Source organism: Peromyscus maniculatus, chromosome 4 (assembly GCF_049852395.1).
Source record: "Peromyscus maniculatus bairdii isolate BWxNUB_F1_BW_parent chromosome 4, HU_Pman_BW_mat_3.1, whole genome shotgun sequence".
NCBI classification, from domain to species: domain Eukaryota; kingdom Metazoa; phylum Chordata; class Mammalia; order Rodentia; family Cricetidae; genus Peromyscus; species Peromyscus maniculatus.
In genome coordinates, this window is record NC_134855.1 from 47,513,043 (window position 1) to 47,529,830 (window position 16,788).

Here is a 16,788-nt window from a genome sequence, read left to right on the forward strand (position 1 = left end):
ACTAATATGGCCTCCTGGAGTTGGCTGTCAGCATGGCCTCTAGTGGCAGCCCAGACCACAGACATCCACATGAGCCTGGGGCTTCAACAAGGTCTGGGGCAGTGGACCATGGATAGCAACATGGCCTCCAGGAGCAGGACAGACCACAGAGGTCTTTCAAGGAGGTCCAGTCCAGAAAATGAACTGACTTCCTGTTGTTGCTCAGAACTAGGTGGATCATGCAGCTGGGCAGTATTTCCGGGGCCTGAATCTGTGCAAGCTCTAGGCTTGTTGGACTTCCTCAGCAATGACGTGTTCCCCCGTCCACTGCAGCCTTTCATACCTGTCACCGCATTGCGTCTCTAGTTCCCCCTCGCTCCACTGCTCACTCACCGCTCTGGTCCTCCATCTTTCCCACCTCTCCATTGAATATTCGTTCATTATAGTGGCATTGGAAACTGCAGTGTGTCACACACACACCAACAATAACAACAAAAACATGGTTAGATTTTGTCCTATAGCTACAGGTTTTTGTGAACTTAAAAATTACTTTTCTTTCCTAAAGAAGTAAAAATTTTAGGAAACATGTGGATACATGTTAATTTAAGATCTCATCTAAACCCAAGTGTAATGAAAGAATGAATATAAATAATATACTCTTGGTTTTACTATGATATTTTTTAAAAATCATATACTAGTCTAAATGTAGCAGTCACTTAACCATGTACATTTCATGCTGGAAGTTGAGAGGAAAGAGTTACTTAGGAATGCTTGAGAAATGATGCTGGTTTTAGCTGCAGTAAGGAGTCCAGGGATAGAGCAGGTTAACAAGGTTTGTGGGGAAGAGCTAGATGGTGGCACATGAGTTTGTGGCCTTCCCCCTTTTGACTAGCAGTGACTCATTACTAATCAGAGTTTGGTCTGAGCTACAAACAGGATTTTGGTCAGACAGTTTCAAAGATATACAATTTCTTATATTCTTCCTTATAAAGGGACTTAAGACTTCTTTTTTTTTTTTTGAAATCTGCAGACATTTAATTATGGGTATAGTATATGGGAAGGGAAGAAAGAGAATAAAAAAAGACATAATTGCTTAGGAATTGTTGTCATAAAATTCCCTGAATACACACTGGCAAACATATTGTAAATAGTAGGAAAAGCTATAAGGTAGGAACTCTATTTCTGAAATTATAAGTATATTGTCATAATTTTGATAATTTCAGTTTTTTTTTGTTTTGTTTTGTTTTTCAAGACAGGGTTTCTCTGTGTAGTTTTGTGCCTTTCCTGGAACTCACTTGGTAGCCCAGGCTGGCCTCTAACTCACAGAGATCTGCCTGGCTCTGCCTCCCGAGTGCTGGGATTAAAGGCATGCGCCACCACCGCCCGGCTAATTTCAGTTTTAATATCTGCTCAGTTACTCATTTTCTAATTTACTCTAAAGTAAAAGAGGGTTAGATTTCTACACAGTGGGACTTTAACGCTGCAAATAGTGTTACTCTTTCTTATTGAGAAAACAGGAAGTGGTCGATTGCTTATGTTTAAAGTCGCATGCATACATGTGATATATTTGTGTATATGGACTTCCTCTCTCCTTACTTTGGTACTGGGTATCTAACCAGGGTCCTACACATGCTAAGCATGAACTATACCTCAAGCTTGCAGTAATAGTGAGTTGGGATCTTAATTATAAGTTATGAATTCCTATGTTAGTAAATCTTGCATTTTTTTTCTGGTTACCTAATTTATAAACAAAGGAGAGAGTTTATAAAATGTCTGTGTAGTGTATGAGAGTTTCTGGGACCATGTAAGGTGGTATGTACCTGTAATCCCAGCAATGGAAGGTGGAGGTAGGAAGATTAGGAGTTTTTTTTTTTTTTTTTAAAGATTTATTTATTATTTATTATTATGTTCTGCTTCTGCTTGTATATATCCCTTCAGGCCAGAAGAGGGTGCCAGATCTCATTACAGATGGTTGTGAGCCACCATGTGGTTGCTGGGAATTGAACTCAGGACCTCTGGAAGAACAGCCTGTGCTCTTAACCTCTGAGCCATCTCTCCAGCCCAAGATTAGGGAGTTTTAAGGCAACTTCAGTTAGTTTAGGGATTTTGAAGCCAGTCTGAGCCATGAGACCTTCCCTAAAAAAACCTCACAATAAGCCCACACCCAAAACAAAACAACAAACCCCTGCAATATGGGTATTCATGTATCACTGTCCTCTTTGGGAAGTATCACTGTGCTCTTTAGGAAGTGTCACAAAATATTTATCTCATATCTTAATTCTAATTTAAAATGAACTCAAATATAGTTATTTTGAAAGTAAATTTGAAAGTAAATTTTTTCAAAAGGTTTAAAAGAAGAATGTCTGGAGAGATGGCTCAGGAGTTCAGAGTGCTTGGGAGGCAGAGGCAGGTGGATCTCTGTGAGTTCGAGGCCAGCTTGGTCTCTAGAGCGAGTTCCAGGATAGCCAGGACTACACAGAGAAACCCTGTCTCAAAAACCACCACCACAAAAAACTAAAACCAAACAAACCAAACAAACCAAAAGGAGTGCTTGCTGTTCTTCCAGAAGGCCCAATTTGATTCTTAGCATATAACACCTGACGGCTTACAACCACCTCTTAGTCTAACTGCAGAGGATCTGGCATAGGCCTCCTCCACCACACACTCCCCACACCCCCAATGTGGGATACACACAAGCACATAAATTTGAAAAAAAAATTAAAAAAAAATCTTAGAAGGTTAAAGGATTGTGTACAAGATTAGAAAGAGTTTAGAGAAGTTCATCCTTAATGTTGGAATGGTAAGCTGTACTGAGTCCAAGTCTAAGATGGGGCAGTGTGCCATTCTGGGGCTAAAACACAGGGTTGTATTTAGGTAGCCCTTTGGCTAGTTATGAATTATAAACATTTTTCCTGTTGTATCATTGACAAATGAACACGTGTGGTATTTTTTTCCTGATGGAGCTTTTCCTGATCAGTTTTTATGTTTATTAATTATCAATGGCAACTAGATTTTTTTTTTTTTGAGATAGGGTTTCTTTGTGCAACAGCCCATTCCATTGCACTTTAAATTTAATGAATTTAATGACATTTAAGTTTAGAATAATTTCTGTGTTTTATGAAATAAAATCATTTTTTTCACTTAAGTATGCTGTTTGCTGTCAGTACTCAGATCATTCATTTTTTTTTTTTAGCCAAAATAGCTTTTGTATTCTTCCTATTAAGTTTATTTTTAGACATTTTTTATGTGTTTAATTAGTAATTTTGTGTTTGGAAGCAAAATAAATTATTTGTGACAATTTGGATTGTGAATATTTGCCTTTGTTGCTCAAATGTACCAGTGATTTTTTTTCCGATAATGTATAATGAAGGTTAACAAGAATATATACACTTGAGTGTATAAACTTTTAAAATAAACTTCAATTACTTATGTCATTGATTAATTCATTGAGGTTGGATTGGAAAATGTAATTGCTTCAGATAACATTAAGTTGTACTTACAGGCTTATCTTATTATTTATTTATTTATTTTTTTGAGACAAGGTTTCTCTGTGTAACAGCCTTAGCTGTCCTAGAACTCGATTTGTAGACCAGACTGGCCTCAAATTCACAGAGATCCATCTGCTTCTGCCTCTGTCTCCTGAGTGTGTACTTACAGATTTATAAAGGATAGAAATAACAAAATAGCACTTGGAAGTGGTATATTGCAGTCATAAATGTAAAACTATGGTTATTTTCTTTTTGTGTTCTGTTTAGGATATGGCTATTATGGTCTTTCTCAGAAAAAGACTCTGGGTACCACTTTTAGTTTAAAGGCATACTAAAGCTATATTCTTTTAACTTGGTGCTTTAAAAATCACAAAGAAGGATTGTTCTGGCTTTAATATTTGTTTGTATTTTCTTTATGAATATTATAAATAGAAATAATACATTTTTGCCTGGTTAGACATTTTTTCTCTCCTTTTCTTAGTTCCTTTTTTCCCCCCATTACAGGTTTTGCAGAAGACATCAGATTAAATCAAGTTCAAATATTCCCTGTGTCCCCAAAGACTTACTGATGATGTCTGAATTTGTTCTTCCAAGATTTATTTTTTGTCTTATTCAGTACTTAAGAGAAGGCTATAATGAACCAGGTATGTTTTAATATGTTCATTGTAATACTCTTAAATGATCTCATCATAGAATTTTAGCACTAATCATAAAGTGAAAATTTAAAGCTATCACTGAAAGTTTTATATTTTTGACTATATGTATATGTGTGTGTTGTCTGTTAGTGTGTTAGTGCATATGAGTGCAGGTGCCCAGGGAGGCCAGAGGTGTCAGATCTAAAGTTTGAGTTATAGGCAGCTGTAAGCCTTCAGATGTGGGTGCTGAGAACCGAACTCAGGTCCTTTGTCAGAGTAGTGGATGCTTCTAACCACAAGCCATCTCTCCAGTCCAAGATAACACTTGTTTTTATTTAACGTTTTTTTTTTTTTTTTTTTTTTTTTTTTTGTTTGTTTGTTTGTTTTGAGACAGGGTTTCTCTATGTAACCACCCTGGCTGTCTTGGAACTTGCTCTGTAGATCAGGCTGGCCTCGAACTCAGAGAGATCTATCTGCCTCTGCCTCATGAGTGCTGGGATTAAAGGTGTGTGCTACCATTGCCCAGATTTATTTAACATTTTTAATACTTAAAAAAATAAGAAATTAATGATGGCATACAAAATAATGGGTTTTCATGATGGCATCTTTTATACATTACATTTATTGTAACCTTATCCCCTTTCTGCACTGCTTTCTGCTGTGTTTTATATTTCTTTGCTTAACATTCAAGTAATGACTATGAAATATAGAAAAATACTGATATGTACAACTTTATAGATACATTGTAGGAGGCATAGTTTGGTACTTTTTGCCTCTAAATAAAGAGTGATTTGCAATTAATTATATTATGATTGAGCAAAATTATATAGTCGAGAAATGTTTGAATTTAACAGATTTTTAGATAATAAATTGCTATTGTTTTCCTCCCTGAGATATTTTATATAATAACTTACGATAGACTTAAATTGTTTGCTTTTATATTAGTGTATCAGTGCTAAGTGTGCATAAATTAGTACTAAAAAAGAGGAAAAACACTCAAGTTACACTTATTGTATTAAGATTTTGTCATAATCTTGAAAAATGTCCTTTAAACGGTTGATTTAGGCATGTATTAGAGTTCATTTTAAGACGTTATGAATTAGAGATGGTAGTAGTATAGAACAAATTTATTAGCTTTTTATGTCTTATAAGATGTTATGAATTAGAGATGGTAGTTATAGAACAAATTTATTAGCTTTTTATGTCTTCTGCCTTTCTAATGATAGTGACTTTTTTATCCTGTGGTACCAGCTTTTATATTATTTTTATGTTTTCAGCAATTTAATATATAAATCTTATATTCAATTTGAAACTAGGATATGGCAAACATTTTTATCTTCTATTCCCATTCTTAAATTGTGAAAGAATAATAGACCTTTTGATTTTATTTTATTTAATTTTTTGCTTTTTGGGGCAGGGTATTGCTTTGTATTCCTGGTTGGCCTGAAACTCGCTTTGTAGACCTGAAACTGTGTAGACCTGAAACTCACTGTGTGGTGCTCCTCTTGCCTCTGTTTCCTGAGTGGTGGGATTACATACAGGTCCATCACCACAGCCATCTTATAATGTCTTCACCATTCCTGAGACTCTGTTGTGAGCAAGCCATTACACTTTCTTAACTGTGTTTTAAACAACAACATAGAATCATTTATGAAATACTTCTCTCAGGACATGTATCTTTCTAAAAAGAAAACTGTTACTTAGATTTAGTCCCAGACTGCTGTCTCTTTAGGATGAAAAAACTTGTTTTCTGTATTATTTCTCATGAATTTGCTAAGCTTTTTGGAAATTTGCATTTTATATCGCAGGCATTCTATTTTAAAAAAGTAATAAAACATCTTTTTTTGTGAGACTCTTAAAATTTACAATTAATTTAATGACTATTTCATGCAAAAGTGTGTTATTAATTTTTCCTGCAGTAACATTCAGTGGTTAGAAAGGTATAAGTAGAGGCATAGCTGTGATTGTTATTATATACTATTGTTATTTGCTCTGTTTAATTAATTATTTAGACACTGGGTCTCACTATGTAGCTTTGGCTGACCTAGCTCTTTATGTAGACCAGGCTGGTCTTGAACTTGGAGATTGCTTGCCTCTGCCTTCATCCTGTTGGGACTAAAGGCATGTGCTACCACACCTGGCTTTTTTTTTTTTTTTTTAAATCTGAAAATATGAAGAAACTAGTGAAAGCATTTTTGTCTAAGGATGAATTTCATGAATGTGCATTCATTAAGTTTTCTTCTTTTGCTCAGCATTAATTTCTTACTTAGGCCAACAATCAAAAAAAGAAAAAAAACTAAACAAACAAAACCCCCAATCTGTGTTTGTTTGTGACCACACTAAAATTCGAGGTCATGGAAGCTTGTGGATTCACAGAAATCTAGTGAATTCACAGTTGCTTTGGGTTCTTTTCTCTACCCTAAATGTGTAGCCTATTATTAGATGTTGTCAGAGCCCCTGGAAACTAAAACAACATCAATTACAGATCTCCTGTGTGACTGTGTGAGTCACTGGGGAGGAGGTACACACACATTCGTCGTAGCTCACAGCACTTGAATCCAACTGAGAAAGTGAGGGTTTGGCTGCTGGGTATCTCTCTCCTTTCTGGGGCACGCAGACCCTCCCTTAGCTCTCTTATGGGTATTCTTTTAACTGGTCATTACTAAACTTGACATCTTTGTTTATGTCTTTCTTTTAGTCTTTAGGGCAGAGGTTCTCAACCTGTGGGGCGCAGCACCTTTGTGGAGTTGAGAAACTCTTTCACGGGTTGAATATCAGCTATCCTGCACATCAGATATTTATATTACAATTTGTAACTAGTGAAATTACAGTTAGGAAGTAGCAATGAAATAATTTTTTGATTGGGGTCACCACAACCTAAGACATTGCATTAAAGGATCTCAGCATTAGGAAGGTTGAGAACCACTGCTGTGAGGTTTTAAAACATTGTTTTTCCTTTCATCTTTAATATTTTTCTCATGTACTGGCCAAGGAGTTTTTTTATTTTAAACATATTTTTAGTTTTTATAATCTCTATTTCCATTCCTCTTTGAGTGTGCACCCATCACAGAACTCTTGGTGAGGTCCGGGGACCCCATATGTGTTTCTGGGCATTGAAGTCTGGTTTAGAGGCAAGCATTATCCACATTGCTATCTTGACAGCCCCACAAATAAATTCTTACTGTGTCACTAATCATCTCTTTTTATCATCGACTTTTTTCAAATGGCTGATTTCCAGAGTGAGTCAGTTGTAGGGTGGGTGCTGGGCAGATGCTAGTTTTCTAATAGAATTCTTTATTTTTTGAAACAGTGTCTCAGGTAACCATGTAACTGTGGCTGGCCTGGAATTTTCAGACTGGCCTTGAACTCACAGAGATCTGCCTGCCTCTGCCTCCTGAATGCTGGGATTAAAGGTGTGCGTCTAGCAGAGTTCTTAAATATAAGTGACCTTCTTGGCTATAAAATATCATCAAAACTGCTAAAATTGTGAAAGAATAAAATGTTATTGTTCTGAACAAAATATTTTAAATTATTCTTCATTATATAATTATGTATATATATGCATTTATATACACATATAAAACATGTTATAAATACATTTTTTTTTAGCAGCTGATATACCATCAGAAAAAGATCTTAACAAAGTCCTACAGCTTTTGGAGCCTCAAATTTCCTTTTTAGAAGACCTGACTAAAATGGGAGGAGCAATGAGGTCTGTTCTTACTCAGGTGTTAACAAACCAACAAAACTACAAAGATCTGACTTCTGGTAAGTGAAAAGTCAGGAGAAATGTACAATTTACTTATTCATTGAAATAAAAGTAGCATCTTTAGAAAATAAAAATGAAGTTAATATTTTTCATAGAATTCTAAAGCTTGAAATTATTAAGAAAATTTAAAGATGAGGAAACTGAACTTCAGAAAAATTGCATGGCCTTTTAAAAACTTCTCAACTAATTTCTGTTGCAGCATCCAGTCTCTTCATTAGGTCTGATGAAACTTAAAGGAGTTCAGCTCAGGTTGCTGGTCACTGGCAAGTGCTTTTACCTGCTGAGACATCTAACCAGACTAGAATACCCGATTCCCAGGGGTTGGGGTGGGGAGGTGCTAGTACTTCACTAAGAAGGCAGTATTTATTCAAAGTAAAATCTAACAGCAGAAGTTGTGAGCTAGAGGGCCATGGAATTGGGTGGTAAAGGGGTTAGATTCCAGGTAGATGTTGTAGTGTTTGTCATAAGCAACACACAATAGAACAAAAGGTGAGGCTGCTGTTTGGAAGTAGAAGAGAGCAGGTAGTATACACTGTAGACTCTTGGGAAAAGGAATGGTGTGAGATGAGTCTCATGATGGTTCTAGGAGACTTTCTGACTGTATACAGTGGCCCTGAAGCAGGTCAAGGTGATCCTACTGAGTTTAAAAAAACTGCACAGATCATCATAGTGGTCTACTGAAGATGGTGGAAACTGGAATTTTGGGGCAGAATACCAAGGAGTAGTGGGCAGACCTTTGGACAACCAGTGAATATCCAGTATGAGACTACCTAAGGTTTTGTTTGTTTTCTGTTTTTAAATTTATTTATTTTATATGTGTGAGTGTTTTGCTTGCATGTGTGTATATGCACCACATGCATGTCTGGTGCCTATGGAGGTTGTCAGATCCCTTGGAACTAGAGTTACATATGGCTTTGAATTGATATGTGGGTGCTGGGAATTGAACCTGGGTCTTCTGCAAGAACAAATGCTCTTAACTGCTGAGCCATCTCTTGCCCCCACCTAGGATTTGTTGGGGATTAGCTATTATGGGTTAAAAATAGAATAAACATCTGTAGGCAAGCAATGTTAGGTAACTTTGAGGTTTTAGTTCAACCACCTGAAAGAGACCTTTCTATTGCTATAATCATCTGGTTCTGAGTTACCAGAAGATCAGACCTTGAGTAAGTAATGTCGACTGTAGGCTAGTCTTGAGAAAACTTATCATCAAAAGAGAAAAAAACATAAAGGAAGCTACGATCAGAGGATAGATATAGCTCAGGAGTTGAGTGGGGACTGCTTTTCCAAGGGACCCGAATTTGGCGGCTTCTAACATTCGTATTCGGGCTGCTTACAGCTGGTGGTAACTCCAGCTCCAGGGGCATCTGACATTTGACCTCTGATAGCACTGCACTTGTGTACAAACCCACAAATTCTCTCTCTCTCCCTCTCCCTCTCCCTCTCCCTCTCCCTCTCCCTCTCCCTCCCTCTTCCTCTCCCTCTCTCCCTCTCTCCCTCCCTTCCTCCGTCCCTCCCTCCCTCTCCTTCCCTTCCTCCCTCTCTCTCTCACATACACACACAAACAAAAACAACCCCCCCCACTTTTAAAAAGCTCATAATCTAGACGGTACAGATGACTCAGCAAGTTGAAGAACTTGCTGCACTAGCCAGACAACCCCAGAATCCACAGTGAAAGAAGAGAACCAATTTCCAAAGTTTTCCTTTGATCTCCACATGTATGCCATGCCGTGCACAAAGTACCTGCACTCACATGTAACACACACACACAATTTAGAAAGAGCCTCATCACCCAACTGTACCTACATAGAAGACAGACTATGAGGTGGTTCCTCTCAAGGTAGAGGTCCTTTCAGCACATTGACTTTTTCCTAGAGGTGCCACATAGGAAGTGTAAAACAAAGCCTTTATGATTTTTTTCCTTCTGTACTGGCTCAAAGTATTCAGCTTGTGGTTGAACTGTGTTATAGAACAAAATTTAGTACTCTGAGGATCGAGAATCTTCTATATTGTGTTGGTAGACTACCTAGTACATAATAAAAACAAATTGGGCATGCCAGGAAATAAGAAACTGTATGCCAGAATCAAGAGGTGAAAAGCCCTTGTAAGTTGACCAAGATGATGGGATAGATGCTGCATTTAATAAAGACATGAAAACAACTAGTATACATTTGTCCAAAAAATAAAAGGAAAATGTGTCTAAAGAATTAAAGGAAAATCGGTATCAGTGAGTGAATCTTAACAAAGAAATGTAAACAAAAAGAGCCAAAGTGAATTTGTATAACTGAAAATTACTGTAAAGTACAATGATGGAATTGAAAACTTGAGTCAGTAATTAAATAACAGATTGGAAAGGGTAGAAGAGCCCATGTGGAAGACATAATAGCAGATTCACCAACCTGGTAAACAGCAAGAAATGGCTGAAAAAAATGTATTAGTCTCTGGGACTTCTCAGAATACAATAATCTAGCACAGTGGTTCTTAACTTGTGGGTTGAGACCCCTTTGGATGTCAAACAACCCTTTCATAGGGTCGCCCAAGACCAACAGAAAACAGATATTTACAATATGATTCCTAACAGTAGCAAAATTACAATTATGAAGTAGCAAAGAAATAATTTTATGGTTGGGAGTCACCACAACATGAGGAACTTTTATTAAAGGGTCACAGCATTAGGAAGGTTGAGAACCACTAATTTTCCATGTGTGTTATTTGAGACCAGAAATATTTGAAGAATTTAACTGAATTTTCTCAAATTGCATGAAAAATATTGATTAGAAGATACAGGGTACTTAATAAACCCCAGCTAGGATAGACACAAAGAAAATAATACCTACATACCTCCAGATACCAGGTAAAGAGACTACCATGTGAGACTATTTATGAATAAGGATGAACTTAATTCTTTGGAGGGACTAAAAAGCCCAGGGTATTGATAAGAAACAACCATTTAGGGGGATAGTGGCTCAAATAAGGCTCACATCAGAGTATATCCAAATGCTCACAGGTATGTGCAATTTTATATTTTATTCTGAATATATTGGCAAGTTCTGTGTATTAGTTATTTTTCTGTTGCTCTGATAAAATACTGAGACCAAAAGTGATTCATGGAAGTAAGAGTTTATTTTGACTTTGATTTTAGAGGGAGAGTCCATCATGGCTGGGTAGTGTTACTGTATTGTGGCAGCAGGGAGCTGGAGCAAGAACCTGAGAGATGGTGTCTTTAGCCACCAACACGAACCCGAGTGTGAACTGAAAGTGGGACGAAGCTGACCTCACAAAGCCCACCCCTGTTGTAAACCGCTGCTCCGGCAGCCTGCACTACTTTCATAAACAGTGCAGCCATCTGGGGAGCCAGTGTTCAAATGCTTGAGCCTATCAGGGATGTTTTTCATTCAAGCCACTATATCATTCAAATGCTTTAACCTCAAGAGTAAGATGATCTTACCCTCTTTTGGCCAAGAATTAATTGGAAAGAATATGAAAGGCAGCTCAGGCAGAGTTTCAGGGAATGATGATGGTGGCTTCTGTTTGAGCTTGGTGATGAAATTGAAGATAGGTGAAGATCATACTTTTAAGTGGATGTGGTGGTTCAAAACTATAATCTCTGTTACTTGAGAGGTTGAGGCAGGAGGATTTCAAGTTTGAGGGGAGCCTGGGCAACATAGTGAGAACCCTGTCTTAAAAAAAGGGGTGAGGGTGGGATTTTGCTTGGACATCTGTTATTTCCTTAAATTAGAAATGGTTCTTTTTTCTCCCCAAGACAGGGTTTCTCTCTGTAGCCTTGGCTGTCCTGGAACTTGCTCTGTAGATCAGGCTAATCTTGAATTCAGAGATCACCTGCCTCTGCCTCCCAGGTGCTGGGATTAAAGGCATGTGCCACCACTGCTTGGTTATAAATTATAATTTTAATTTCTTGAACGTGATAAGATGATTTAAAAAAACAAGAATCAAATGTAATTTCATTTGTAATATTTGAAAATTTTTACTGAAGCTTTATCTTCTCTGGAAAGCCTTTCTGAGTACTCTTCTCTGGATAAATCTTACGTGCTTGATGTCCTAAGACCACAGATGCTCAGGTCACCTGTGGATGTCTGCTTAGTAATTGTCATCTACAGCATTTTTTTTCTTTTGGTAATATTTAACTTTATATGCATTGGTGTGAAGGTGTCAGATCCCCGGAGTTAGAGACAGTTGTGAGCTGCCATGTGAGTGTTGGGAATTGAACCTGGGTCCTCTAAAAGAGCAGTCAGTGCTCATAACCACTGAACCATTTCTCTCCAGCCCATCTACAGCATTTTCTCTTGCCTTTCTTTAACACTGATTTTCAGGTTTCTGGAAGATTAGATCATGCTTTAGCATGCCTTGTCTATAGCCTTCTCATGTATTTAGATGCTTAATAGATTTCAGTCCTGTTATAAACTGCTGTTCATTCTGGGGTTGTTAATGCCAAGCATAATCACAAAATATTATATGAAACAAATTTTATGTTTTTTATAGTTTCTTCTTCCATTAGATTATTTACTCATGTGTGTTCACAGGATGACTATATTTAGATTTTGAATGCAATGTTTTCTTCTGACTCTAACTTTGTTTTAAATATTAGGTCTTGGAGAAAATGCTTGTGCAAAGAAAAGTCATGAGAAGTACCTTATAGCTTTGAAGAGCTCTGGACTCACATATCCTGAGGATAAGCTCGTATATGGGATGCAGGAGCCAGCTGCTGGTACTAGCACTCTGGTAGTTCAAGGTGTGTTTAAATACTTAATTTGAACCATAGTGATGTTACTTTATTACAGTGTAAAGCCCCTCAAACTTCCCTTGTGATTGAACAAATTTATTTTGAGCTTTAACAGTGTCATTCTTTATATTGGAATCAAGAAAGAATAGATTGGCTTTTCCTTTCCTCACAGAGGAAGGGGTGGGGGCATGGTTGGACAGTGAATAAACCTCACTTGTTCACTTTCCTTAAATACAAGTTGTTCAGTTTTTTTGTTGTGGTTCGAGTGTATGAGAAATGTAGCTTCGGACTTTAACACAGTGTTTTAGTCATGGCTTAGACCTAAAAAGCAAGCTCCTTCAGAAACACCATTTGTAATTATTAAATTTAGGTTTTCACTGGAATTTTTCTGTTGGAGTATCAGCCTATTAGAGAACACTTGAAAGTTGAACTCTGCAAGGTAACTTTTAGATGGGATGTCTTCACTGATAGAAAGTTCTGATCGTTGCATGTCTCAGAATGATTTTCAAGTACATCGTTGTGTAACTGTTACGATGGACAACTGTTTTTCTTCCATCTGAAGGTTTTGCAGGCGCTCCAGGAGCACTGGGCCAGGCAGAGTCCTCAGATGAGGTGAGACTGAAATTTTAAAACTTTTTTAGAAATGAAATTTTAAATGTTTTAGAGCGATAAAGATTCATGGTTTGGGGGTGGGGGTCAAGTGTTTGCTGTGCAGTCATGAAGAAAGCCAGGCATGAACTTACACCGGAAACCCTGGATCTAGGAGTTGGAGATAGGGGTGGGGGCCTCGCTGGTCCACCAGCCTAGGCAAAATGGAGAGCTCCAGGTTCAGTGAGAGCCCCTTACCCCCAAAATATGATAGAAAATGATAGAGGGAGGTATGTACCCAATGTTGATTCTGGCCTTTGCAAGTTCAGGCAGGAGCACACACCTGCACATGCATGTGTACATCCAGTCCTCCAAATCAGAATTAACATAAAATCAAGGTAGGATTTATGGGACAAAAAAGGTTTATGGTTGTTATCTAGTATAAGTTCCTTATGCATCTCCATACATACTGGAGCTCAAGAGTAGCTTCTGTGTATCTAGATCACAGGTACTTTGTGACAGGACAAGGGCTATAATAGATTGTTATCCTTTATATATAGAAAAACACCTTAAAACATTTAGTTAAGGAGCTGGACAAGGCAGTGCATCACTGTAATCCTAGCACATGGGAGGCAGAATTATAAAACGTGGTGTGCTAGCTCATGCCTGTGATCCCATCACTTGGAAGATAGAGGCAGGAGGATCAGTTTAGAGTCATCCTCAGCTACATCTCAAGTTTGAGACTGTCTTGGGTTATATGAACTTGAGGCTAGTCTGGGTTACTTACCACCTTGTCTCAAATAGTAGCAAGACAAGACAAAACAAAAGGGGACTGGAGGTGTTGCTTAGGAGTAGACTACTTGCCCAACATTTGGAAGGCTCCAAGTTTCATCTTTAGTACCCAGTACGCGCGCGCGCGCGCGCGCGCACACACACACACACACACACACACACACACACGAAAAAAACCAAGCCCTGAAGCCAGCATGGTAACATATGTCTGTTTCTAGTATTGACAAGATTAAAGCAGGAAGATTGTGAGTTGAGGCCATTCTGAGTTTAAAAAAAAAAGTAAAGAAAAAAAATTGTATTTTTTTTTTCTAGTTAATGAACCCAAAATGGCTTTCATTATGACATTTTTTACAAATGTATATATCATTATACTTTGCTCATAGTTTCTCTCTTTCCTTCTACCAGCTCTTGTCCCCTCTCTCCCCTGCTTCTGACAATTCTACTTTATTTTCCTGAGTTGAATTTGATTTCTGGCTATGGAGAAAGACAGCTTTTGAAAGAGGTGTTTATTCCTCTAATGAGGAAAGAAGTAACTTCTGTTTAAACTCTTAGAATTCCAGTTGCAACAGCATAGTGTCTTCTGGTTGGATGCTAGAATGACATCCTTTGAGAGAGAAATTACTTCCAGAGTAATTTCTGCAGTTGTAGCAGAGGATTTGAATTATGGCTCTTCGTGTATTATTGCCTGGCTCTGTCTTTCAAGGCCTCTTGGAGTCATTCCTCTTAGAATTTCATCAACTTCTATATGTATTAATTTTTACTTGCTTCCGAACTAGTTTAGTTTTTCACTGTTAGAGAATTTCCTACGTTCATGATGTGCTTTGAGCAAGCCCATCTCCTCCCCTCTCTGCTCTTCTTTCCCTAGTCACTACCATTTCCTCCCACCTTTATATACTCCTTTTTAGACTCAGAGGCCACTTAATGCTGCTGGGGTATGTCTGGGTGTAAGACATCTACTAGACATGCTCTAGTCCCTCAGGGGCTGCGTCCCTGAAGAGAAAGGGTTCTCCCTCTCCCCAGCAGCTGTCAGTTGCTGGTAGATGATCCTCAGGTGGTGGTGGGGGACACAAAGTGTGTGTGTGGTGACTTCATGAGCCCCTCCCTGTCTATCCTGGAGTTTTAGCTCTCTTGATCTTATGGAGGTCTTATCCATGCAGTTACAGCCAGTAGGAGTTCATGTTTGCAACAGAATTGTCTCATCTGGCAAACATTGTTTCACTGCAGACATCCACTCTTTCTTCCTTGATGGTTCCTCAGCGTGTGTGTGTGTGTGTGTGTGTGTGTGTGTGTGTGTGTGTGTGTGTGTGTGTGTGTGTGTGTGTAACATATCTGCCCCATTTAGAGATGAGTACACCATAATCTCTTATCTTCTGCATGTTGGGCAATTGTGTGTCTCTAAATTAATCATCATAAGAAACTTTTCTGATGAGGGTTGAAAGATGTACTAATCATAGGTATAAAGATAAGAACATAGGGGATAGTTTATTATTACGTCTCTTTTTGTTTTTGTTTTTTTTTTTTTTTTTTTTTGGTTTTTCCGAGACAGGGTTTCTCTGTGTAGCTTTGGCACCTTTACCTGGAACTCACTTGGTAGTCCAGGCTGGCCTTGAACTCACAGAGATCCGCCCGGCTCTGCCTCCCGAGTGCTGGGATTAAAGGTGTGCGCCACCACTGCCCAGTTTATTAGGTCCATTTAGTAGAATAATAGTACTAGGTTCTCTTCTAGGGCCAGTGATCTAGGCAGACATGGATTTGGACTAGGTACCAGGCATGAGTTCCATTTTATAGAACAGGCTTTAACTCCAATCAGAAAGTGGTTGGTTACTCCCATAACATTTCTACCACTATTGGACCAGCAGGCATATCTGCCAGGCCACTTGTTGTTGTAGCTCCCCCAGTTCAGAGCTGTGTAAGACTGTTGTAGGATGCATAGCACCTTCTAGTATGATGACAATAGGAGTGAAACTTCCAGCTTGGTATCAGCCTGATAGTGTGTAGTGTCTTAAGCAATAAGGTCTTACTATCACATTACAAGAACAATGGCAATAACCAGTAATGTTTAAAATTGTATAGCTGAAAGCAGACTGAATGGATATCTACACAACGTTTTCTTTATGAGAATTTTTAGGAATACCACTTTGTTTCCTTTTACTATACAGTTAATTTTTCATGTTTTCCAGGGTGGCATATAATTCATCCTAAAAAGAACTTGGACTTCAGAGTCAGGCAGATCTGTGTTTAAATCTTGGCTCATTATAGCCTTTTATGCCAGATTATTTTATTTTTCAACATTAGTTTTCTTACAAAGAAAATAGTGATAATTTTAATGTTAGAATTAATTGGGATAATATATATAAAATCACTTTAATGTGCCTGCCACAAATTTATACCTGTTTTCTTTCCACCCTTTTCTATTTTTCCCTCTTTCTCTTGAGACAGGGTCTCATGAAGTATAGGCTAGCCTTGAACTTATGTAGCTAGGGATAACCTTGAAGTTTTAATTTTCCTATCTCTACTTTCCAAATACTGGGATTGCAGGCATGTATTACCGCACTTGGTTTTCTTGGGAACTGGGGAATGAACTGATTGATCTCTTCAGGCATGCTACAGGCAAGCCTTCTACCTCTTAGGCTACATCCCTAGCCCACAAATTTGGGTCTCATAAATGTTTCCTATTCTTTAGTCTTATGTGTAGAGGGGTTAAAATATATAAGTCATACTACAGAAATTTTAGCTTATCTTTCCTGAGAAATAGTTACTAAAGCATGATTTAAAGGAAATGAATTTACCCTTCAGCTT

General features: G+C 37.9%; 1 protein-coding gene across 6 annotated transcripts in view; it reads left to right on the forward strand.

The window, feature by feature from the left end:
* Ubr3 (ubiquitin protein ligase E3 component n-recognin 3) overlaps positions 1-16,788 on the forward strand; it is a 141,206-nt gene that overhangs the window by 14,021 nt on the left and 110,397 nt on the right. For 4 of the 6 annotated variants that reach the window (XM_015988732.3, XM_076569616.1, XM_076569617.1 and 1 more), the window contains exons 2-5: positions 3,972-4,111; positions 7,712-7,870; positions 12,475-12,618; positions 13,172-13,221. In XM_015988732.3, the coding sequence (XP_015844218.2) occupies positions 3,972-4,111; positions 7,712-7,870; positions 12,475-12,618; positions 13,172-13,221 (493 nt within the window). The remainder of the gene's footprint in view (positions 1-3,971; positions 4,112-7,711; positions 7,871-12,474; positions 12,619-13,171; positions 13,222-16,788) is intronic. The other 2 variants (XM_076569615.1, XM_076569619.1) reach the window with 1 other exon arrangement.